Below are 25353 nucleotides of genomic sequence, written 5' to 3'. Positions count from 1 at the left end.
TTTTTTGCCTTGGTATACAAACTTTCACTGTCCATTTCAGAGTTAAAGAAAAATGAACTTTCATAACCTCTGCCACTTCTGATCACCTCTTAAAAATGTCACTTTACACAGAAAAGCCAGAAGTAATTGAGATAAACGGACATCTGTACAGTTTAGCCATTCATTTAGAAAACATCTGTATCCATCCATGCAATTTTAAGACTATAAGTAACTTTGCAGTTACATCTGAGCCCATTGCTATGGCAACAAGGTAGTCTTTATCTCCCATATGCATTCTACTGATCTCTTTTTTTCTTAAAGCAGCTTCCTGAAATGAAAAACAGAGAAGCAATGATTAAGTTAGTCTCTTTCAAACATTGGATTCAAGGCTTATATGAGGCAACCCTTACTACTTTCCAGCTGTGGAAAATTTAGATGCTGATCCTTTTCAAGATGAAAAAAATGAACAACTGACATGGAAAAATGTGAACTGCTGTTATATTCCATTTAAAAAGAAGTGTAGTTGATAATCTTGGAACACAGGATTTTTGCTACTGTAACTATTTTTAACAGGATCCCAAGGAATTGTACTATAGTATCTTTCAAACTAACCCAGCTAGCTGTAATTTGCTGCATGCTACTGTGAGAATACCGTTCATAAGAGTGTGTATGCTAATAATTCCTTGATGACCTTTTTCATGGTTAGCTTTCATCAAAGCACACAGCTCAGCTTGGTTACTTGTTTGGAATTGTAATCTTTCTGTTATGGTAGGTGCCCACCAAACCAGACAGGATTGTACTAACGATCTGTTGGGTTTTGGTTAGTTGCCAAGTCTTGAGAACTCAAGATAAACTAACATGCTTTTAAAATTTCTATTTTAAATAGAACACAAGTCAATAGTAACTACATTAGAAAAGTTACAAAGGTTCTGTCTGTGCTTTCAAGGACCTAAACGGATATCAGTGCTTCTCTGACACCCATTAACTTTAAGATTTCTCTTCACTGCTTTTAACATACTTTCTGGGGCTATCTACTTTGGACACTGATTATTTTAAGTAGTTCAAAAGTGTTGAACCTCTTCAGAAATAATCTTGAAAACTTAACTTCTAGTGTCTCAGCATTTCTGGACCCTTTATATGAAAAATACAGTAATGTAGCACAGACCACATAAGAAAACATCAAAGGAGTTATCCAGACATTTCACTCACATTTGATGCTGCCTAACAAACTCTGCAAACTGACGGTCTTTAGCGTAGAGCTCTATAATTCGAATTCTGTCCTGAATTTCCTAGAATACAAGAAACACAATTGTAAGTATAAAATAGAAATTAGAATACTACTGAAATAACTGATTTCTGGCTTTTGGAAAATAAAATTCCGATGCTTTTCTATTTCAAGGAGTAGAACTTGAAATTAGGCACTCCAATACTAAAATTCTTCTTTATGCTCTTTTTTTTTTTTTTAAGTGAAGCACTTCATTGTAATCCAGTAATACTTTATTTTTAAATCAAAACCAGAGTTTGGACAGATTGTGGCATTTCAACAGGCTTTAACAAAACCATTTGTCTCTCAAAGATACTTTGCCTACAAGCCCAGCTACAGGCTGGATTCACACCTCTCACAGTTGCTTAAGGATCTGTGGTTAGTTCCTGAATGTAAATCCCTTCTCTTTAGCCTTCTAGAGTAAACCCTGGATATTGTGTATATAGGAAAAAAGAGAAGGAGGTGATCTAACTTGCAGACTATAGAAAGACCTAACCTTTTAAAAAAAAAAAAAAAAAAGGCAAACCAACTGTAAAAAGGCCTGGATGTGCCAGGTTTTCACTGTATAACTTACTCTTACAGAAGGTAGTTGACATTAAAAGCTAAAGGCTTTGTTGAGCAATACAGCAAACCTCCCCAGCTTCCATGAAGTTCCTTAAGCAGTCATGTGAAATTCATTACAGGTCAGAACATACCCATTCTTTCTCTATACCTAATAGCAAGCAGGGAAAGAAATCCTTTCTCTCTTTTCTTAAATAGTTGCAGCAGCCATAGTTGCAACTTGTTTATCCAGAGCATAAACACTGGGGAAAGACTGGGTCCACCTCTCAGGTTACAGGTGTGGAACAGGCTTATTGTTTACATGGTCTTTTCCATGCCACTATGAAAACAAGGTCATTTACCTCCTTAGTAAGCTCACTGTTTTCATAAATGTGCCTGATCTCTTCACTGCTGTAGTCTGTGGATGTCTCTGCACTGGTAGAACTGTAGGACGTTAGCTGAGGGTATCTCCGGTAATAATGGCTGTAGCCAGTCGTATCACTTTCATACATGGGGTTGTATTTAACTGCATTCTCAATGGAGGAGAGGCTGTCACCCTGCCTGGGGGAGCAATAAACAAACTGTGAGCTTCTCTGCAGCCTGGAAGGGCAGCAGAGAGATGAAGGAAACCTGGCATTTGGGGGTGCCTGTACATCCTGTTGCTTGTCAGCTGTGTGATAGAAGACTCATGACAGAATTATCCTTATTGTAGCAGATGTGTTTTAAAATATTAGGTGGTATCACTTACCCCTGTGAATCCTCAGTGTCACTCTTTGTGTACTGGTCTCGAAGGGTCCTGGCCAAGAAGAAGATGACAGCAGATGCTACAAGAAGGAATCCTGCCACTGAAGCAATTGCAATACCCACCACTAGTGGCTCAGACACGTATTCTTCACAGTGCTCCCCTCTGTACCACCAGTTCTCTCCCACACGACACCTGCAACAGAGAGAGACAGAGAAATTAAACACCAGAAAAATCTTCAGTTCATGTAAATGTATTTAACTTCATGTTATGATTTGCCCTCAGTTAAGTCACCTCAATAAATACCTTTACATGTTCAAGCACTGGCTTTCTCTTCTTATTATTATTGTGAACAGCCTTTTTGGTATAGAATCACAGAATGGTTTGAGTTGGAAGGGACCTTTAAAGGTTATCTAGTCCCCCCTGCAATGAACAGGGACATCTTCCACTAGACCAGGTTGCTCAAAGCCCTGTCCAACCTAACCTTGAACACTCTACCAGCTCTCTGGGAAACCTGTTCCAGTGTCTCACCACACTCGTTGTAAAAAATTTCTTCCTTATATGTAGTCTGAATCTACCTTCTTTTAGTTTAAAACCATTACCCCTTGTCCTATTGCTACAGGCCCTGATAAAAAGTCTGTCCCCATCTTTCTTATAAGCCCCCTTTAGGTATTGAAAGGCCACAGTAAGGTCTCCCCAAAGCCACCTCTTCTCCTTGATGAATGACCCCCATTACTGAACTGAGTGAAGATAGGTAAAATAATAAAAGGATAATGCATTTGTGATGGAAAAAGCCTGTGGTTTTTTTGCAATTTAGAGTATCCTGTGATGTGTTAAAGGTGTTTAGACTTAAGTAAAAAGTATGCCTTGATTGAACCTTGAACGTGATGTATCAAACACTGTAAAGGTAGAAAGCAGTTGTCTTAATCATATTGTAATGTAAATACAAATGAAGGTATGTTAAACAAGCAGAATATTTATAGCGTAGTGAACTCCACAATGGTTAGTTAAATAAATCATAAAATAAATCACTAGAAAGAAGTGCATGTCCAGGAGTGTTACTTTGGAACAGTTGCCCAAAACAGCACTCATTATTTCTGCTTTGCTGTAGTTTTGAACATGAGAACTTTAATGTTAATGCTGACTTTAAATTTACAAGTAAAAATAATATATTTGCATTATGTGTGTTGGGGAGTTCTAGCTATAAAAACTCAAGGAATTGTAAGGTATTATGACCACTCAAAGCAATAAACCGTATTAATAAGAAACATCAGTAAATTAAGTCTTCTAACATAAATATCTGACATAGTTTCTGAAAGCAGTAAGCAATACTTAAAATTTTTCAAAAAGTTCTTAATAAGTACTGGCTGGAGCATGCTTCAGTTCAGATACTTACCTATTTCTAATTGACCATATTAAACAAATATGATAAAATTTGTACTACATCTGTGATAGTACCTGTGTCTGTAGTTTTAAAAACATTTTTATTTCTCCTGTTAACTGCTAGGACTCTAAGATTAACTTTACAGACGTTCTAGGTAAGCTGTTTAAAAAAAAAAAGTCATCTGAGGTACCATAGATAATAACTACTAGTAGCTGCAGTAAGTCTCCTAACTTTTGTTGATAGTTATAATTTGTTTTTAAAAATAGACTTTATATTGCTTGAAAAGGAAAAAAATTAAGTGTGATGTCAGAGGGCGCATTGATTTGTCTGTATCTTGTACTAAGTCTTTTCCATTACCTGTAAAATACAGAGATCTTCTTCAAATGCATCTGTAGCTTTTTAAAAGCAAAAATCTGAACCAGGGGGCCTGTGCCTTGATCTTTTTATGAACTATACATGTATATATGTTTTTTCCCAAATGGCCAATAATTTACTTTTTTTACTTTTTCTTAACCAAGAACACTATTTTAAACATCTTTATGTTGTATGAATATGCCTTTCAGATACAAACTTTTGTGACTGAATTAACTCTCATATGTTTTATGACATTATCTGACACTTTGCTACTTGAAAAAACCTCTGGAGACAAATTCTGTCCCCAAAGGTCAATGAAGGTGATTTGAAACACTGAGTATGTTCCATTACTACCATTTTTCCTAGTTAATTTTCTTTCCTGATGTTTCTGTTCCACTAAATAAATTTGTTTCTGTCTCATTTCCAATATTTACATAGGAAAACTAGTGTTAATAGTGGGACCTTCACCCACCAGCATAACATGCGTGATAATCATTATCTTCTCACTTGTCACACATTGTTTTATGCACAAATCTTGTCAAATGCTACAGAAGGGACGCGACAAGGGGGTTTCATATAGGAAGCACCTACTTCAAAGAGCAGGATGACCTACCTACAGATGGCCCCTTGCCCAGGGCTTATGTCGCACTTCCCATCATTCAGGCAAAAGTTTGGTTGCAGATCACAGATGCTGTTGCATGGCAACCCATCGATGCTCAGGTAGCCAGGATTGCAGACACATTCAGCTTCCCCACTCCAGCGATTTACTAAGCATTCAGAGAACTCATTGCAGGCTTGGAACTTGCAGGGATCTGCTTGCTCACCTGAGAATACACAGAGCAGAAAATATTAATGGTAGAGAACCTTAAATGAGGCAAAGCACTGGCTGTCTGCTGCCATTTTCTTTAATGATCTCTTAGTTAAAATAATCCTCAAAAATGCAGCATGAATCTTTCCTGAGTAACAAAAGGTTCTGCTAAGGTGAACAAACTCTAGGAAGTGTTCCTCTGTCTGCACAGTGCATGTTAGAGGTATGGCTAATACCACACAACAAGCCAATCAAAAAAGCAAGTATAAAATGTTCTCTTTCTCATTGGAACGTGCAGTACTTCAGATGTTCTCTGGCTGCTGGAACTATATTTTGCAAATGAGTAAAACACAGCTGATCTCCAGTATTTCTTGTTATATAGAAAAGCTAGGCAGTGTACAGGGAAGTGCAAGGGGTTTTGGGGCACTGAGCACCTGCTATGAGGTGATTTGCCTTTGTCTGCAAGGAACACAAGCTTGTAATGTTTGTGATCTCTCACTTGGATCAAGCTTAAGAGGGCTGGCATACAATTAAACAGTCACTATCAGAAGATTTGTCATATTAATTAGACCATCTTTATTAAGACAGCTGCCTCAGAAGAACCGCTACCGTTTGCCAACAGGTCAGCACTGTTATTTTTCTTTAACCTTAAAACAATAAATATTTCTGAGTGGCTTATATGGTAAACTACAGGGTAACCTGGACAGGGGAAAAAGTTTCTCCCTGTATCAGAGGAGTGAACTAACTTATTAATGCAACCAAACCTTGCCACAAGAGTGAGGCAGCACCTGCTACCTGTGCAGATGCCTACTTTGCAGGTAAACTGGCTACCACCTGTAGGAATGATCACATGGAATAAGTTCAAACCACACATGAAACTTCACACAAGATAGATGGTCACCACTCTTCTTTCTGAACAGCCTTTCCTCTCACTCCCCAGTGAAGGTGCAGCAGCATCCTACGGAGTATTACATGAGCCAATTTTCCCCCATATTTCTAGACAGAACCCATATGGTTTGCTCAGTCTGGGTCCCACTTCTATTTTCATCTCTTTATTCCCTTAACAGATTTTATTTGTTTGTATGTTTTAACTCTTGTGAAAGACTGTCTTTCTAAAGCCCAGCCTGTGAAAAGCAGTCGGTGGTCTCTGAGCCGCTGGGGTCCTTAGTAAGTTCTTAAAGCAAAAGTTGCTCTAAATCTCTTGCTCCAAACTGCATTTCCCTGCCATCCTTACCTGATTCCACATCGAGGGAGTATTTATCGATGGCCAGGTTCATGGTATGATATGCTGTGTTGCAGAAGTCTTCCAGGATCATGTACACAGCATTGGTGACATTCCGAGGCACAGGTTTGGCAAATTTCATTCGACTGTTCACCACAATACTGCCATTTCTGAAGTTCAGGATTTCCAGATTCTGGAAGCCTGTCAGATTTGACTGAAGGTAGGGCACCAGCTGCAACACAGGGGACATGACAGAAAAAGTGAATCTTTGAATCTCTGCTCAAGCCAGTTGCACTGTTATTGCAGGAGTCTGAGTTATTTTACCCAAATCCCACAGCAAGTGAGGCTCATGCTGTCAGCTTGCCAGGAGCCCAAGTACTTCAGACAGTTCTTAAGAGTATATCAATTTGCAGACAGTTCTCAAAAAATTAAGATTGAGAAATACAATTCTCAGGAGATACATGGTGGTCTCCCTTGATCTAAGCATCAGCATACTCATTGTTTCACAGGATATTTCCTTCAGGCTTGTCCCACTTCCCTCTCTCTCCTTTGATCTTTCCATCTCCCACAGCAAAATTTTCATTTCAGTTGGGACAGGGGAACTTCCAGGTTAAAATTTGACAGTTGTTGCTGTTTTACTCCTGTGAGGCTTTGCTAGCCATCAGCCAGCTTAGGAGCAGCTTAATTCCCTAAACTACCTCTTACTTAGGATGGTTTGAATATGTTGCAGAAAAGTTACCTCCCTGCAGCCTCAGTTTATTTACATCTCTCTCCCTATAGACTAAATACAGAGCACTCTGGAAGCAAGTAAGGAGATTCTCATATTGACTTTGGCTACTCCACTACATCTATTGACAGCAGCAGAACATCTGCCCCATAGCGCTAAAAAGTTAAGCTTTAGAGAGACTACTGAATGAATAAAAAAACAAAAACCATAGCCCACCCCCCATTTCCAGATAGAATTTTCCCACAGAAGGTCACAATATCTATAAACACCAGTCTGAAGTTGCTCTCTGCAAAAGAGAGACGACAAACTATTGGTTACCAACATTTTTTGGCTCTCTGCTAATGGACATTCAGCATAGAAGTGATTCTTACCAGTTCCAAGAATCGCTGCTCCAACGCTTTGTATTCAGGGGAGTTTTTATTAAACAGGTCCTCTGAAAACATCATGTTGGTAACCCGAAGACTGAAAAACACGACTAGAGCTCGTGACGGGATAGGAGTGCTGTTGCGATTTTCATGTGTGGCCCAAGCCACACTGGCCATTTCTGTGGACTGGACATGAGTTGTTAGCTCCACGTGACTTTCAGTTATGCTCCTTCCCTCCTCTGTCAGCTCAGGAGAAAAGTGGACAGTGCTCACACGATCAAGGTCCACTGAAACATCCAGGACTCCCATTGTTTCATCTCTCATCTTTGTTGAGGTAGCCACAGATGTTGGTCTTACGGATCCCACAGGAGGAAGATGGGACAGAAGCTCAACGGTGCTTGTTGTTACACCCACCGTTACATAGGAGTTCATAACAGTGCTGAGGCTCGTGGAAACACGTGTGTCATGGTCTGTACCACCCTGCACAGCAAAGCCCCCTAGAACAGTGGTCTGATCTATTACAGAATGAACAGCAGTTGAAACTTGAGTGGCAGTTGGCATTGCTGATTTTACTGTCTGATCTAATGAGTTTTCTTGTGCTCTGTCAGTGGGCCAAACATCATCTGGTTTCTTCACTGCTGATCCAGTAGTCTCTTGGCCTGCCAATGATGAATCTAGGGTATGCTGCTCTTCTGTGGAAGCATCAGGGTTTACCATGGAAGGATCTGCAGTGAGAACAGTTTCTGAAGAGCTTGTGTCCAAGTGGCCTATTGTAGCAGCTTCAGTTACATCTGACTTCCCCACTGTGAATAGCTCTTCTACTGTTGTCCTGTCTTCATTTGGGTGTCCAGTTGCTTCAGAAATTATGTTCTGACCTACACTGGACTCTTCAGGTTGCTCCATACTGACAGTCCCTGTAGATGCAAGGAGACTATCTTCCACAGACAGACCTGTATTGTGCGGTGAGACAGGGGCCTCTCCAGTTGGCTTGTCTACAAAAGAATGGTCCACTGAAGGCTCCAAAACCAAGGATGGTTTAACAAAAGAAGAATCATACATGCCTGATGTTTCTGTCTGTGTAGACGGTTCCACAGATGATGGCTCTTCTGTCTGTAGCAGAGGTACCTGCTGAGCTGTAGTCTCTGGAAAGACAAATATTTCAGACTCATCAAGAAAATTTTCTTTTGTATTGGCTATACCTTCATTCTCATCTTTGGAGGGATCATCATCTAATTTATTCCTAGAGTTAAGGATATAGTCTAAGATCCTGTCTTCAGGAATATCCTCAGTTCTGATTAACAAAGACTCATTGTCATCTTCAAGCCAGCTATCAGGACCAGGGTAGAAAACTGGTTCCAGTGTTGCTTCTTCCCAAGGCCAAATACTTGATTCCACTTCTTTTCCCGAACCATCAAAAGCTGAACCAGACCCATCATCATATATAACTCTGCCTCCAAGATATATATCAGCTTCATCTTCCATAGTGTGTACTTCTAAGGGAAAAGGAATTTCTTCTACAGACTCATGCAACACAGAGTCTGTATTGTTACTGTCTTCAGGACTACCCTGAGTTACTTCCTCCTTCTCAGTAGATACTGTTTCTTTAATATCAGTCTCTATGACTGATGAAGAGGCCACTGGTGGTGCAGAAAGAAGAGGAATTGCATAATCATCTGTAGATGGACTTTCTTCAGGCACAAGGTGAGGAGGACTTGAAGGCAAAAGAAGGTCTTCAGATAGTCCAGTATCATCAAACACTAAAAATAAAAATAAATTTCCAATTAGTTGTTGTTCACTATAAAAGTGTCAAATTACTTTCATTTTACTGTCTATAGACCTGTATTCAGCATGTTTCCCATTATATATCCTGGCCTTTGTATGAAGGACCCCTGTTGACCTCTCACACTTTTCATTCAGATATTCTATGGGCTAAGTCAAGACTGCTGAGTAAGCAATAAGGCAGTAACTGTGTGGCAGAACCTTAGGCTAGCCAGTCTACTTCAGAGATTGGTTATCTCTGCATGGCACCATTTAAACATGCCCTATATGAAAACACTTCTGTGCAATTAAACAATTATCATGTGTGTAGCATTTCCTGAAGGGATAAACGGACATTATTAGCTGTTACGAACATTTTACCTTAGTATATTATTCTTGGATACATGCACACAGGAAAGGTAAAAACTATCAGAGACAGAGATGCAATTTTTTTTTAACCTTTCTGAAAAGTCATTTTGGTGAACTATACCTTTGGTGAGTATCAGGAAGCACTGGCATCCAAATTTAAGCTTCAGTCAATGGCACTAACTTACCATCTAAAGAATTGGGGGCTGAAAGCCATTCCAGAGAGTCCGCAGAATCACGCTCTAACACTGGTGCAGTGACCAAATGAGGAGTCTGGTTCCCATCCTCTAAATTCAGCCCACCAGGCAATGAAGTGACATCAGCCTCTGAGGAGAGTGGAGCTTCAGGTTCCAAACTGGCCTCAGAGCTCAGATTTTCTTCTGGTCTTGGCCGGATTTCATTGTCATTGGACAGTTCGCTATCCGAAGTGGAATCTGGTTTGGTGAAATCAAAGGGCAAGGTATTGCTGACAGTTGATTCATCTGCTGAAGGCCGTTCAGCTAAAAAGGTGCTGTCCTGGAACATAAACCCACTATTAATATTTTCATTGTTACAGGGGAAGCATTGGCTGTCTGTGTTGGCTTGAACACATAAAGGGTGTTATCAGCAGCCAACAGCAGAATCTGGTACTACTGCCTCTATGTGAAAGTAATGCACAGCAGCAGGAGGGGCCAAACTGGGAGGACTGACAAATATATACCCTTTGCTAGTCATGTGCAATGTACATGTAAAATGCACATCCTTGTGACATACATTTCATGCCCAGTCATGTCCACTAAAAAGGGAAAAACGCCGTTTGGATCATACTGAGTGCAGCTTCAGTTACGATAATAAGAGAATTACCATCTATACCCACCCCATCTCCTTTCCTCTTCTTTACTGAAAAAAAATGGATTTTTCCATTTCTAATTGAAGCAAAGATGAGTGCACACAGTACTGCCTGCCTTCCTAAAGCATGAAGAGCTCTTAACAGCTGTTATTCATCAGCTTCATAATCGAAACAGTAATTATTATAGTTACTATGATACATAAAACAGTTCAGTTTCTGAACTTGAAGGTATGCATGCCATGTGGTCATTTATTGCTATCTTTCAGTATGCAGGTATGAGGACGCAGAAGAGAAACAAAGTCCATAATGTAAAGAAGAGCATTTAGAACCTGGAATAACTTTTGTCTCAAAGCTGAGATGCCTGTGCAGAAAAAAAATCCATCAGCAGTAATGATGAACAACAAAGAGTATGCACAATGAATTGACAAAATGTTTGAAATGTGAAAAAAAGATTTGTTTTTAAATCTCCAATTTGCACACCATTTACCAGTCATTGTTTGGTTTACAGTTAGAAAACATAACACATTTCATCTTTGAGTATTAATCTACTAGCACAGTGTCTCATGAGATAATTGGGAAAAATGAACGAAGAGTTTATTTAGTCAAAGCTACAAAACCAAGCTGAGTGCCTAAAACTCAGGAATTAGTGCTTCACATGGATACCTGCCCTATCAATGCTGTGCAACACTCTGAGATGGACAAAAAAACCCCTTGGGATATGAAAAACTGCCAAACAATCTAAAGAAGCAATTTACTAAGAACTAACCAATTGCTGATGGGGACTAGGAAAGTGGGCAGTGGACACAGGTTTCTGTAATACATACGACAGTTCAAAACAAACTATTGATTTAACCATTTCTGTAGCTCACCATTCCTGTCTAAACTCTTTCTACTACTTGACCAGCATGAATAACAGGAAGGGTCCAAATACTTTTCTGTTTGAAATTTTATTCCTGGTTGAAATGTGGGAAAATAAATTTTCAGCTTCCTTGAAACTGCATTTGAACGCTTTGGAAACAAGTCAGTTAAGGTATTTTTGTTTAATTATTTGTCTACTGGTATTGATCACATTTTTATAGTCAGTTGTTATGCCACACAGTCTCCTCACATTTTTTAATTTATATGGTAACAATCAGTTGAAAAGTATGTATACCATATAGACATGTGCTCCAGCAATCATCTTTTTTGGCAAAATTGACCACTATAAATAAAGCTGTAAAAAAAAGTTACTGTGTGAGATTAGAAACAAATTACACATCTAAATTCCATAAAGAATGAATAATGACTACCAGCAATAGCTTCTCAATGTTTTTTTTTTTTTTATGTGAGCATTTAGTTGCCAGAGATTGCACTTCATCATTTATTTGAATGTGGATAGATGTTCCTATGACAACTAACATTATTCAAAGATTCTTGTTACAGTGCAATATATTATATTAACAAGTTTAGTATCATATTGGCAAGTTCTGTTTTTCGCTTATGTCTTTTGAAAGGCTTACAAATATGACATGACTGCAAACACAGAACCACCTCCCTGATTTTCCACTTTCTGCTGCCAGAAAGGCATTGTACTGAGTAAGCCAGAGCATTCTACCTGTTACAACTCAAGAGAAATAACAAGAAAATACAGATTTCAAAAACTAGACTTGCTTTTTTTTCTTCACTTTTTAAGAGATCTTTAAAACTCAAAGAAAACAACTAATAATTAGTTGGTACCATCTGCTTAGCAATTAGATTGTGAAGTCATGATAGTCCCACATTATGTCATGACTATGTATGATAATACAAATCCAACTTGTTGTCAAATCAGCTAAGAAAAATAATAGCAAAACTCTTTCACAGGTAAAAGTTCTACTTAACAGTATCTACTTGAACCATAAAGGTTCATGACATGTGGAAGTAATTGACTAATAATTTCAGCCTTGTTTACTGTTTAAGCATGTTTATGATTTTCTTAAATTTGTCTGAAATTACTTTCCACATTATCTGTGTATTGCAGATTGTACACAGCTGGTTTTTTGATATACTCAATATTGTTTACATAATTAGAGTTTTTGACTGCATAGATGACCTTATTCTTCATAGCCCATGATTAGAAAAAAGTAACTTCCAGAAATTTTTCTTGTACATACTATTCCCTAAAACTGGTTTAAAATCTATTCTTGCAAAGCTATCCCTACTCAAAAATCTTCTCGCCTGCATATCTGTCAGAGTATGCACAGATAAAATGTAAAGGTGGCAGAATTCTTTGTCTTACCAAAATAAACTTCTGCAACATTTTTATCCAGTTAGATAGCTCTAGTTAAGACAAAGGCCTTTTCCTGAAAGTTAACTTAAGTTCATGTTTATCCACACCACATGTAAGCCATTTATGGCAAATCCATATGAATGTGCATTTTAGACAACAATCATTAGTTTATAAAATTCAGGGAAAACTGGCATGAAACAAAGGATATTATACCTGTGACTGTTCTATCAATAATATTTGGGTTCTGTGAAGTCACTAAGAATTTTTCTTCCATAAAGGTTTCAGAAGTTGGCCTGAAATTAAACGAGTCTGTGTTCACAACATTCTGTCATAATGGAAGCAGTGAAAACCTACCATCAAGCCTAGGTGGAGCTGGATTTTGTGGCATGAACTGAGCTCATTTTTTCTTGGAAGGCACATCTGTGTTACACAACAGAGTGCAGAGCAGAAACCTACTGGATAAATCCTTAAGCCCAGACAACACTCCACCATTCAGAAATTCTAGCTGTTGGCAGAACTAATTAACGTGATCTCAGTGTCGCTGGTACCTAATTTGGTATCTCTGCTTAAAAATCCATTGCATTGTACAGACATGGTCAGGGATACTAAGTCTCCTGTCCCATGGGGAACTTCAGTCTGTGTCCTGGGTTGTTCCAGTAGTAATCAGATAAGATAATTACATTTTCAAGAGCAGGGGGGGAACCCACAAAAAAAACAACCACTGGCTATTATTTTTCTGTGTTTCCTGTGCTGGCATTAAGGGGATGGATGTCATTTTCCATCATGAAAACTGAACTTTCAGTCAAAGCAATACAGTAACAAGAGCATATGAAACTTACCTTTTTATCTCTGTAACAGCCAGCTTTACTGCTTACATCTATTTCTCACTTTCCGAGAAAGGTCGTATTGTGGGAAGAATCATGTGTTTAGAGCAATTTACAGAAAATCAGACAAAGGAAGCCTAAGAAGCAAGACCTGGCTGGACAGCCAGGAACACAGTACTGCCACGTAATAGAAGATGACCACAGAAAACTCTTGTGAACAGCTATCAAATTATCAGATGAGAGATTTCACCAGAGGTTTTACTACAGTATATGGTGTGCCTTCATTCCTACTTATTCTGCATGAACAACAGGCTAGAGAAGCTCTGGGTGCTGGCTGTAATTCTGCCTTGCTGAGTTAAGTTGTTCAAATACGTCCAAAGGCCAATGCTCAGAACCATACTCACATTGAACTCTGGGCGCTCTAGAACAACTGGATGCTCAGTAATCCAGGATGGATCTTCTGGTGTAGGGTGTACTATTTCTTTCACTGTGGAAATATAAATACATGGGATATAAAGGCTGCAGTAGCAGTGTGAGGAAGTTGTTTTGGAAGACTGACTGAAAAACCCTCCCTCATTTCAGATTTGTAAGTAAATCTTTTCAAAAAGTCTGACAGAAATTTTGTTTCTGGAAATTCCCTCAGATCACTTACAGGAAGGAAAGATGAGAACAGAGGTGTGGACAGCACTCCTCCACCACCTCTAGCAGGATCGTTGAGTATTCAAGAATAAACCAGGTATTTCCTGTGTGCTGCTCAAGGCCAACACAGAGCTACTAAGCTGAAGGTTCTCTTGATGCAACATGGATTGTGTGAACCACATTTTGCCTTCTATTCCTATTAATTGTTGAAGTATTACCAAAATTGCATATCACAAACCTCAGTGTCAAAGAAGAAAGAGGCTAACGTAATGGATTAAGACTGGGATACTACTGTTAATGACTTCTTGACCTCATTAAGACCAAAGCAAAACAAGCTTCAACACAGTTGGTGGTTTTGTTGTTTCATTTTAATAATCTAGAAGGCAACTGAATAATTCACTCATCTCTGAGATTTATTTTCTAAAATTTCAAATGCATGGCTCACCGATGTGTCATAATTAATACCCACCATTAGTAAGCTGGAGAGAGTTAGGGTCTAAAGACAAGGACATGTTTTCAAGCAAGGCATTTTTCTGGAGGATTTCAGCAATATAATCTCGGAAATCACTGATGGTGTACACAACTGTTGGATTATCCTCTATGCCGACAAAGGAGTTGTCCTCCACCTTATTGTAATGAAGGTTAATCAGGTCCCAGGTGGCATTGCTGATAGCTTTTCCATCAAAGGTAACAGCATAATGAACTTCCACCCCACTTCAGTTGTATAAAGAGAAAGAGAACACAGATGAGACATGCAAAGTTTTCCAATGTATAGCAAACTCTATGGTTTTTTTTCTCAAGAACCTGTGTCGTTACACTTTTAAATATAAAAATATACTGCTTTAAAGGATTCTAGATTTAATTATTTTCACACTTGTGTCTGCCTGCCTATGCTTTCCACCACTGCAAAGTTCTCAAGGAGAACACTACCAGAACCTGACATCTGGTCTGGTCCCAGCCCTGTGTTTCTACTTGTGAATGGTAGACAGACCACAAGCAGATCAAAACGTGGGCTTTCTGACAGCATTATTAATGGACCTGCCAGCATGTAGCGGTGTGAGTGATGATTTTAAGATCATGCCAATGAAAATAATATCTCTGAGGTACAAAAAACAGCTTGGAAAAAAAGGCTGTACATAGCAGCAATATACAGTAGCAGGAGGGAGTGCTGATCACTGACGCTGTGGAGTGTCAATCTGCTTGAAATAACATCTTTAATAGCAGTGAAATGCTATTTAATACAGCTTGTAACTGGGAACATTTTTTTAGACTTATTTGATCATTTATTCTTTAAAGCAGTTTTGTATCTGTGTACAGCTTAGCTTTTTTCATATTAACTCTCCTCCATTTTCTTAATTTTCTTTTCCTAAATATGTCTGGATGTCTTTTCCCACATACAGCATAGGTAGCAATCAGATTTACCATACGCTGGGCATAAGCACAAGGGAACTTTAAAAAATAAAATATTTTGGCTGTACACAGGGGACAGCAAGAAAATGACGTAATCTACCAAGTGTTAGAAAAATGTGCTCCAAAGACAGGTTTTCCTGCTTCCATGGAGCTGGACTGGGTTGCTAAAGTAATGGTTCTGTTCAGAGAAGTCTCTAAAGACCCAGCACCAGATACAACAGACACAGAATCAGCAAACACACTGACTAAAACCAGGAGCCTGCTGGAGTTTTGCTGCTGACTCTTATCATTGAAATAAGCCCACCATAGGCTCACCAAGGGCACTGACTGTCAGCAGAGGAAATAAAAAAGAACAGCAGTAGTGAAAAGGCACAGCAAAGATGGAATACAGTATGGTCCTCAAAAGGATTATTTAGATTTAATACAACTGTGCTGTCAGTTGCAGTTAATTCCTAACTAGTAACTATAACACCATCATCTATCTGGAAAGGGCTAAAACATCTGGTACTTGGAACATAACCATTGTGAATAGTTGCATGTGTTTTAGCCTGCAGAAGTGCAGAGTAGTAGAGGATGGCTTTAAGTCGCTATTGTTTGTGAAGAGATTTGTGCTTTCTAACCTTTCTTCTAAATTTAAAATGCTCATTCTCTGTAAAACTGTGGAAACTGGTTATATCTTTGCTGATAAATACATAAAAGAAAATAATACATCTGGTAAGTTAAAGGCTGTAGTTAATTTTCTGTCTTGTGAAATTCTTAAAATAATACCAAAGGAGGAAAATTCTGGATGCTTAACCTGCATATGTCTAACAAAAAACAAGTTCAGACTGATCCCATCTTCTGCTAAGGAATGTTTGTAAAACTACTGCTAAGAAGTGCACCACCTCTGGCCTTGAAGTAGCTAAGCCAACTGCCTTTGCTGGAGAACAACGGTTCCCTCACCCACTTTAATTTTTATAATAATAATCACCCTGTATCTATCCAAGACTTTGCTGCAAAGTATGAAGACCTTAAGTCATTGTTAACCAATTTTGTTTTCTTCACAAAAGAGACTCCTTTACACAGATTAGCCCAGTAGCTGACTTGTGTTTAGGAAGGTTTTCCCCAAGTAGGTTTTTTACTATTAGGACCTTGAATAAGAAAATTAGGTTTATCTGTAATAAAAAGAGAGAAGTTATTCTCAGTTTTTGTAGAACCCCGTCACATAATATTTATGCTGGATAACTATTTGGCTCTGGAGCCAAAACTACAAATCATCAAAACAGTGTCCTCCAGTTAAACATGTTTTTCCATTTGTATTCTGACAAAATATATTAAAAAGTTATCTTTACCTGCCATCCTCAGGAGAGCTGAATATAGAAACAAAACAAAACAAAAAAACACAACAGCATAACATGTTAAATCAATGTTATAATTTCCCTTAAGCCTTCTAATTTTAACAATTTTGCTTTGGTATTCTACAGGGAACACAAATCTTTAAAAGTGTACAGTACGATAGTTATAAGTTACATAGATATTCTGCTACATAACAAACTCTTCTGCTTTTACTGAACTGAGATACTTTCTATTGATCACCAGGAATCAGCAGAGCACAGCCTTACTGCAAATAGTGCAGTTAAATTGCTGTCAGTACAAAAAAAAAAATAAAAAAAAAAAATCAAGGCTCACTAATTCTACTAAAGGTTTAGTTTACAAACTTTTTTTGTGTGTCATGCACAGCAGAGCACAGAGCTGTGGTATTCTGCCAGAAATACCAACCTTTTATTTGTGTTCTGAAATGAACCGAGAGCTTGAAAATGTATTAGACTGCAATTACCAAGATGCAAGGTTTTGCTACCTCCCAGGCAGAGCCTCCCCAGGGTTTCCCATGTCACTGCCACAGCTTGTTGTGGTTCTAGTCACAAGTGAAGGCAGGAACTGAAAAGTCAAACCTGCCTCTGGGCTCAAGCAAGGGCTGAAGACAGTGCCATTCTGTTTGCCTTGCTGGTGCAGGGGTAACTCTTATGTATCTACAAACTAGTCTATTAGGTCAATTATTCTTCTATAGCAGGTCATGACAAAGTGCAGTTTGTCAGTCCATTTGGGCAATTAGCTGTGGGAACCTTCCTGCCATGTTGTTTTAAACATTTAATAATCTAATTTCTATACCATCCTTTTTTGGTACTTCTGACAACATTGTTGTAAGAGCCTCACGCCTCCATATGTGATAAATGCAGGGAAATGAGGCATGAGACAGACAGTTTCTATGCAGTAATGACGTATGTGGGGGGTAGGCTGGAAACTGAATGCCGTCTAGGGTTCCAACCATAAAACCTCACTATAACCACTTTATTACCTACATGCATTCTGCCTGAAATGTATTGGCTGGAATATTCTAAGAAATACAGCTTATAAAGTCTCATATAAAAACACAGTTTAGATTGACTCATGAACAGCCTCACTAGATTCTGAAAGGTATACCCAGTTGTACCCAAATTATGATTCAAGAAGAATCATAATTTGTGATCCGTGTACCCAAAACTCAGACATCAGATGTTTGATGCACAATATGAGGGATCCCTATTTTTCACAAATTAACTTAAAATTTCATTCTGAACCACAAACTGATTTGAGGAAACTAGTCTTTAAAAAAATATTTATAAGAATAAAGAGACTTAAAACACTGTAAATCATTTATCAAACTATTCACCAACCTTTGCTTTGATCAAAGGAAGAAAGATCTTTACTTATCTCAAACATCAACCTTTAGAGTCATCCCAAATTAACATTAACAAGTTGAAAAAAAAATGTAAATATACCACATTTTCCAAACAGGTTTCTGTGTTCTTCCTTGTTTAATACTAGGACATGTCAACAGTATTGAAGAAATATCAGATACTAATTTTAAATTAGAAAAGACCTCTTTTAATTTTAGGACAGAATCTTGAAGAAGAATGCCTTGTCTTAAAATCAAGGCAAACATATTATGTGACATTCTCTAGTGGATGCCAGGAACAAAAAAGAGATTTACTACATTTACATACAGTTCTGTATTTCTGTATCAACCTCTGGATATGGAGGTACCAATACAGAAGCACTTGTCCTTTGGTTAACACATCCTGGAATCTACCAAGCACATGCTCGACATTCTTCTAGGTGTGGTGCTAGCACATCACACCATCATACATGGTAAGTTTCAATTACCATGTATGCCTCAGTGTCTTTTTACCTGTAATCCAGGACATGGATGTTTTTGTATCCAGGTAGTCCTTCAAATACACTTTCAATCTATTTTGAGGGGAAAACAAAAAATTAACACAGATTTCCTCCACCCTACTCATTTAGTGAAAAATCAGGAAGCATTTTCAACATTTTCTAAAAATGCATCTGAGCTGTTATATCAAATAGGAGAAAAATGGTTGAATATTCTCTCTCTTTATGAAGAAAGAGTTTTGATGACATTGTTTCATTATTAAAATTAAATTAAATGTCAATTAAAATGAAAAAAGTAAAAGAAAAAGTATGTAGAACAATATCCAGCATTCCCCAAGAACTGTAGAGGAACATTCAAAGGGGGGGAAATCCAGACTCTGCAGAGATGTGCACTGCCCATAGCAGACTGCATTCTTCTCTTATTTATGTAGCACAAACCCTTCTCTGCCCAAAAGGTTTCCATTACCTTCTAAACCTCTTTGGATTAAAAAGAGCTCAGGAAAATGCTTCGGACCTTCACCACTTAAACAAGAGGAGCAGCAACAGTCGCCTTAGGAACAGAGACCTCTTGGACTCCAAAGAGGCACTAATGCATTACATAGTGCAAAACACGGCTCATCTCCGCTGCCCTAAACATACAAAGGGCTCCGGAGTGATTGGCAGTGCTACTCAAAAAAGACAACTGGGGGCAGCAAAATGGCAGCACATCCAGGTCTAACACAATAGTCAACTGTGTTACACAAGACAAAACCAAGAAATAGAATATTGCAAGTTCATACTGGTTTGGGTGTTTGGGGTTTTTTTTTTTTTTCCTCCCAAAAGATCCTTGCCTGTTGAGGATTATTTTTCACTCCTCGAATTCTTCTCCTCCCCACTCTCCCTATTTTTAAGCTGTCTCTGGTGAGACTTAAACAATCTAAGTGCTGCCGACTTTCTTTTTTTCAAGAGCTTCTTTATTCAAGCTCAGAGAAAACCAGGCAAGAGATCAAAGGAGTGGAACATCCATGTGCCAGGTGGACTCTGTCCCATCTGACATTTCTTCCACACACACACACACTATGGCATTGCTACTTGGCCACACAACTAGGAAAATTAAGATGTCTAGCCTATGCTAGCAACTTGTGACAGTTGTGGTGATGCTTTTTGGCTGCAGTGAAGAGTACATCTCTTTCCCATCTGGCTCAGGATCTGGCACAGGGTTAGCCCCAGTAAAAGGGATTCAACAGAGAACCCCAACTAAATGGGACTAAGGAAGCAAAGCTAGAGAAAAGATAAGCGGCATAATATGCTGCTGTATAGCATCCTAGATGCCTCTCCCAAGAGAATGGACAGACGAACTCTCTGCCTCAAGAAAATTATAGTAATAAAAATAGCATCATTATAAACAAAAATTAGAAAATAATGGAAACAATAGGAAGAGGAAAGTTAGGAGACAGCAGTATGACCGTATTTTAAATATGCATTTGTATATTGGTGGGCCAGTAACTTTGTAGCATACAAATTAAAACATAATTTTTTTATTAACATTAAATTAACTTGAAATCAAGTTTTAATAAATCATGCACATGTGCATATGCACATATTTTTTAATATATCCACATATGCATTTTTTCTTTGAAGTAGGTGCCTAACAGTCTAAACCATGGTTCACTCCCACTGATTCCAATGGGATTTAAGCACGTGTTTAAGAACTCTTCTGAAACTGGAAGGTTTTAAAATATGCTCACATGCACAGTTGATCCTGGGCATGAGTAAGGAGCAAGAGTTGTCTTGGCAGCCTAGATTTCAGATAGTATCTCACTGCAGCACACAACAATTCATTCAAAATGTCCCTCCTTGGCAGAAATGATGAACGAGTTCTGCTGTTTGTGACTTCTGACCTCCCCACCTATCACCCATGCCATATAGACAGATTCTCCAGACTAATGACAAAATTTCTTCTACAGTCCAAAATCTGGACACCATGTAATTGCTAAGATATCCTAAATCCCATTTCAGTGCTCAACTTCTGTAGGAGACCTAGGGCATGCCCATGTAGGCAGATGCTGGTGGACTTACACGCCTTCTGCCTCCACTCCAAGTTAATGCTGTGCTGTGCCTGAATTACTCGAGTTGCCTTCGGGCACTGCCTCAGCACAGGTTGATGGCTCTGATCTGCAGTCGATTTGTGTCCTGCCATTTGAGAGTGCGGGTAGGCTGGTCTGCTAAGACCCTCAGATTATCTTTTTCACTCCCCAGTTTCAAAGCCACTACATTCTGGACAATGAGATTAGAAAGCACTGGAATAAACTCGAGGCAGACTAGTCACTACAGAGATATTAAACATATCTTTAAAATTTAAGATTTTCAAGTCCTAAAACTTTAAGAACTAATGAAGTTACATCAAGAGGCCAGCAAGAATCTTGTCATTTATCTGTGACTTTAAAAGCACCTCTACAGTAACAATGACAGGGAGAGGTACTGAAAAATTCTGAAAGGATGGTAAGGCCAAAGTTAGCCCTGGTAGAAACAGGTCTTTAAAAGGACTAAAAAAAGTGGAAATGTTTTTTATTTATTAATAACATCTGTCTTAGTTTCTTTTGCAAACATGAGACAAAGTAAATTAATTAAATCAGAAAAGGGAGGGGAGAGAGCGAGCAGTCCCTCAGAGATGTCCCGTTTAGAGTATGTCCCCGTTCAATAGTTCAGCCTAATTTTCTGATCGTCCCAAAAGCACACTTCTACCTCTCTTGCCTGCAAAATCAGTAACAGGCTATTTCATGAGAAACACGAGAAGAAAACTAAAGTAATTGGTCTTTGGCAACTGGTATGCTACACAAAATGTACGACACTCTGCTGCTTCAAAAAGGCAGCAGGTCATAGAGAACGGTGTATTCTCATAGTGGGTAAATATTTTCCAGCCTGGCTCGGGCAACAAAAGCCCTAAGATGGTTCTGCAGAGCCCATGAGAAAAAGAGTCCTAACACAGGTGCTATGTGCTACTATTGCTTTGCAGAGCCAGTAAAAAAGAAAAAGGCAGTCAGGGAAGGTAATCACCTGAGAAATGAATTGTTCAGAGAGCAGCTGGTGCTTCATAGCAGCTGGGTTGTTCAGCTCCTCGCTGTACTTTTCACCAACAATCACAATGCTGAATTCAATCATCTGCTCAGTTACAGGTCTCACCAGCTTCTCATCCTGCTTCTTTATCTCATTATTGAACTTGAAGGAAAGAAGGAAATAGGAAGAAAACAAGAGGTGATTTAATGCCTGTTTTTGTTTTGCGCCTTTTTTTTCCCAAGAAATATATCCTCGTTACTCAACACAGACCAGATTCTTACCTATCCTGGACTTAGTCCATATATAAAACATCCCTAGATGTGTATGATCTGCCATCTGTCAACAGCACACTACATTCCTAAGCTTGGGTCTGAATATCTTTCTTATGTGGGCCAGAAACTTCTCCAGCTGCTGTGAACCTGGAGGTTTCTCTGGCTCATGATGGGGCAGAAAACCTAAGGCCTCTCCATAAATGCTGTATGGACAGGAACACCTCAGGGCACTACTGGTGGGCCACGCTGATGGCCAGGGATATACGTAATGAGACATGAAAACTGCAGTCCAAAGCACAGCATGCTCACTTGAGCCATCAGCATACTTGTTTGCCTTGCACTGTAATGGAGTGCTCCTGGAGCCCCAGGGACAGAGGTGGCAACTTATGAGGCAATCTACTAAGCAAGAACATTTTTTGAGAATTCTTTTATTGTAAATAATTCTGTTTTCCATTTGCACATCTTTAGTGGAAGGCCATTTAGTTGACCTCAGCTACAAACAGAAATCCAGTTGGGTGCGATGCTCATGAGGCTATCTGAAGTGCAACTATGGACACACCAACAGCTCACTTGAGTCAGCAATAGGCTGATTTACCCAAAATTTACTCATTTATCACAAAACTCCTACTTACTATTCCACCTGGAAGACAAGTTACCTTTGCCAAGTTCTACATTCAGAACAACAGCCTGTGTTGTTCAGCCTCAGCAACTGAAGCATCCTCCCAGATATACGATGGGCACTGGGAGATCTGCAGGGACCTCTGCTGAGCTCAAGTGGTGGACTTCAACTGGTAGGTCTGCAATTGCCCAAGGAGCCCCGCAGCAGTGGCTGTGCAATGCAGCAGGGAAGTGTGTGGCTATTGTGGCTGCCATGGGCAGCAGTGAATTGCAAGTTTTAATCTAATTTGAATGACTGAGCAACAGAGGAAAAACAGTTTCTGCTTAGTTCCCTAGTATTTTACAGCCAGCATACTATTCCTTGTGGTATACTGAAAGACATGAGAAAAAAACAGATCTTGTTTCAGAGTTTTGTTCTAAAATAAAAACTTGAGATTTGTTGGGAAGGCTGGCCTAAGTTAACTTTAGCCAAACAGCCAAATGTCTTTGGTTATTTACATACAGTTGTTGCTTTTTCCCTATTAAAAAGGAAAAAAAGAGAGCCAACAAAACCGACCTGTTCAGCAAAATTGAAGCCTGTATTATGTGTGGTGCAGGAAATGGAAAAACCTTTCTCCAGAAAGTTTAGCTGTCACTAGTGAGTGACTTTTACATTGTTTAGGGACCTTGTAAAAATTTTTAGTTAAATTCTCTTCCTCCCCCTGTCCCTTTATTACTAGATAACTTTGGTAAGGACCATAATGACTGGTACACTACTTAAAGATAGACAGCATTTGAGAGATACACACTTAGCAGGTATGTAAGCGCTGCTACTGTATGGCTGTTTGCAACACCATTTCACGTTTCAATCATTTCTCAGTCCTCCAAAAACAAAAGTACAGTCAATACATGAGTGCAGAAGATGAGCTTTGCTCACTCTTGGTCTTGTAATCTGCAATGCATTTTGGCTGCACAGAGCAATGATGAAGTGTGATGTAACTGTATAGAGTGAAAACACTGTAGGAGCAGCAATCTAATTCTGGTTTCTTTCTGATTTACTGAGTGGTCCTACGTTCTGCCCAGGCAGAAACACTTCAGGCAGTTCTGTTTCAGAAAGAATAATGGTGTACATGGGACCAAACCACATAATATAAAGTCAGATCCTGGACCTGAGTCAGAAGCTGTCTGCCTGTTTCATATTCAGTATTTATTCTTGGAAGCACAGTATCAGTCAGCCTTGCAAGCTGTAGAAGAAAGTACAGTTTGGCCCAGCAGTGTTGCATGGCCATAGTAGGTAACAGAGCAGTGCACAGTTAAAGCCAGTACCATAAATCAGCTTCTGCTTATATGCAGCATGTGCAACTTTGTAAGCTTCTCAGTAAATCCACTGAGAGTTTCATGTTTGTAGAAAACAAAAGCCAGCTCATTCATAGCACTGGTTTGCAAAATTTTCTTCAATCATGTAGGCCCATGAATACTGCAGTTGGAGCCTAGAGTTTGGGCTTAAATGTTAATCCAGAGGAGCTGTTTCCTGGAGGCAAATACTTCCTTGGGACATGTGTGGTGGTCAACACTTCTGAAAGCCAGCTCACTTTTACAGAGACATTTTAAGTACTTGACGTAGGCTTCCCTGTGTCAGGAGTTTTGTTTTGATATCAAGGTCAAGGTGACTGTAAGATGATAAATAAAAGTTCATCTATGTCAGCAGAGGAAAAGGAGCAGAGAATCAGAAGGACTCTTCAAAGTTATCCAGGCCACCCTCTCTGCTGTCCTACACAGACACAGAGACCACACGGACCCTCAAAACACTGCTACAGCAATTTAAGGTACATTGTGTTTCCATAGGAATAATAATGCTCCGCATTCTTCTTGGAGCTCTCAGAAGCCCTAGGCATTCCCTGTCTAGTCCTATGTCACTAGCAAAATCCTCCCCTGAAAGCTCAACTGATCCATTCTCTCTCACTATAGGGCAAGCGTCATTGCAAAGCCTCTGCAAATGAAAAAATACCTACCAAGCAAATTATTTTAAAACTTTCTAAAGTTCATGCTTTTTTTTTTTATGAAATCTTAATTTGTGTTAACACGCTATGCTAACACCACCTTTAAGTATTGGGAAATGCAAATGACCACAAACAATATTGTTTAGGAAAGGTGACAGGGTGCTGAACCAAATGCAAAAAACCACTCACAGTAGTGTCTGCATCTTCGATCTCATGGATAGTACCACCTGCAGGACTCTCAACAGAGATCTCATGAGGGGGAGGGACATTGGCAGCTGCATCTGAGTTTGAAAGAGAACAGTATTATTTTGTTTGGTTTTTTTTATACCCGTGTACATGTAGATACACACAGAAGCAGTTCAGCAAGCATAAACCAACAGAAAAAAATTATTCATAGTCCCATCATCATGACAGAAACAACATAGGAAACACCTGAAGAGCCTGAGGAAAAGTATCAAAAACACTAATCAGAATAAAATGCTAATGTTCTGATTAAGCAGATTTATTTTTGGGAATATGAAGTTAAATACAGTAAAAAGTGCACAGAGTTAATTTCTCAAGTAGGATTTTCATGACTCATATAATAACAAAATAATTTCAGCATATAACACGATCTCCAGATCACAACAGCATTATTTGAAGATGGAAAAATTGCCAGCTGTTTCTCAAATCCAAACACCATCAAATTTCTCAATTTTCTAGTAATTCAGAATCAGCCTTGACAGGAGTTAGATGATAACTGACCTCTCAATGTAGTAACATCAGCATCCGAAGCTGGAGTTGGAGTTTCACTACTG

General features: G+C 39.0%; 1 protein-coding gene across 1 annotated transcript; it reads right to left on the bottom strand.

Annotated features, from left to right (window-relative positions):
• On the bottom strand, window positions 1-25353 carry LOC104458885 (interphotoreceptor matrix proteoglycan 2-like; the record flags this gene model as incomplete). Its single annotated transcript, XM_010086140.1, has 15 exons — window positions 1-307; window positions 1189-1268; window positions 2146-2344; window positions 2532-2720; window positions 4877-5087; window positions 6306-6525; window positions 7392-9142; window positions 9698-10025; window positions 13815-13897; window positions 14519-14763; window positions 16791-16808; window positions 18668-18726; window positions 21688-21849; window positions 24746-24837; window positions 25301-25353. Coding segments are annotated over 15 exons (3703 nt in total), but the record flags the coding sequence as incomplete, so codon positions are not given.

Source organism: Pterocles gutturalis, unplaced genomic scaffold, assembly GCF_000699245.1.
Source record: "Pterocles gutturalis isolate BGI_N339 unplaced genomic scaffold, ASM69924v1 scaffold50010, whole genome shotgun sequence".
NCBI lineage: Eukaryota > Metazoa > Chordata > Aves > Pterocliformes > Pteroclidae > Pterocles > Pterocles gutturalis.
The sequence above is the reverse complement of the archived record's forward strand: the minus strand, read 5'-3'. Positions and strand labels throughout refer to the sequence as shown.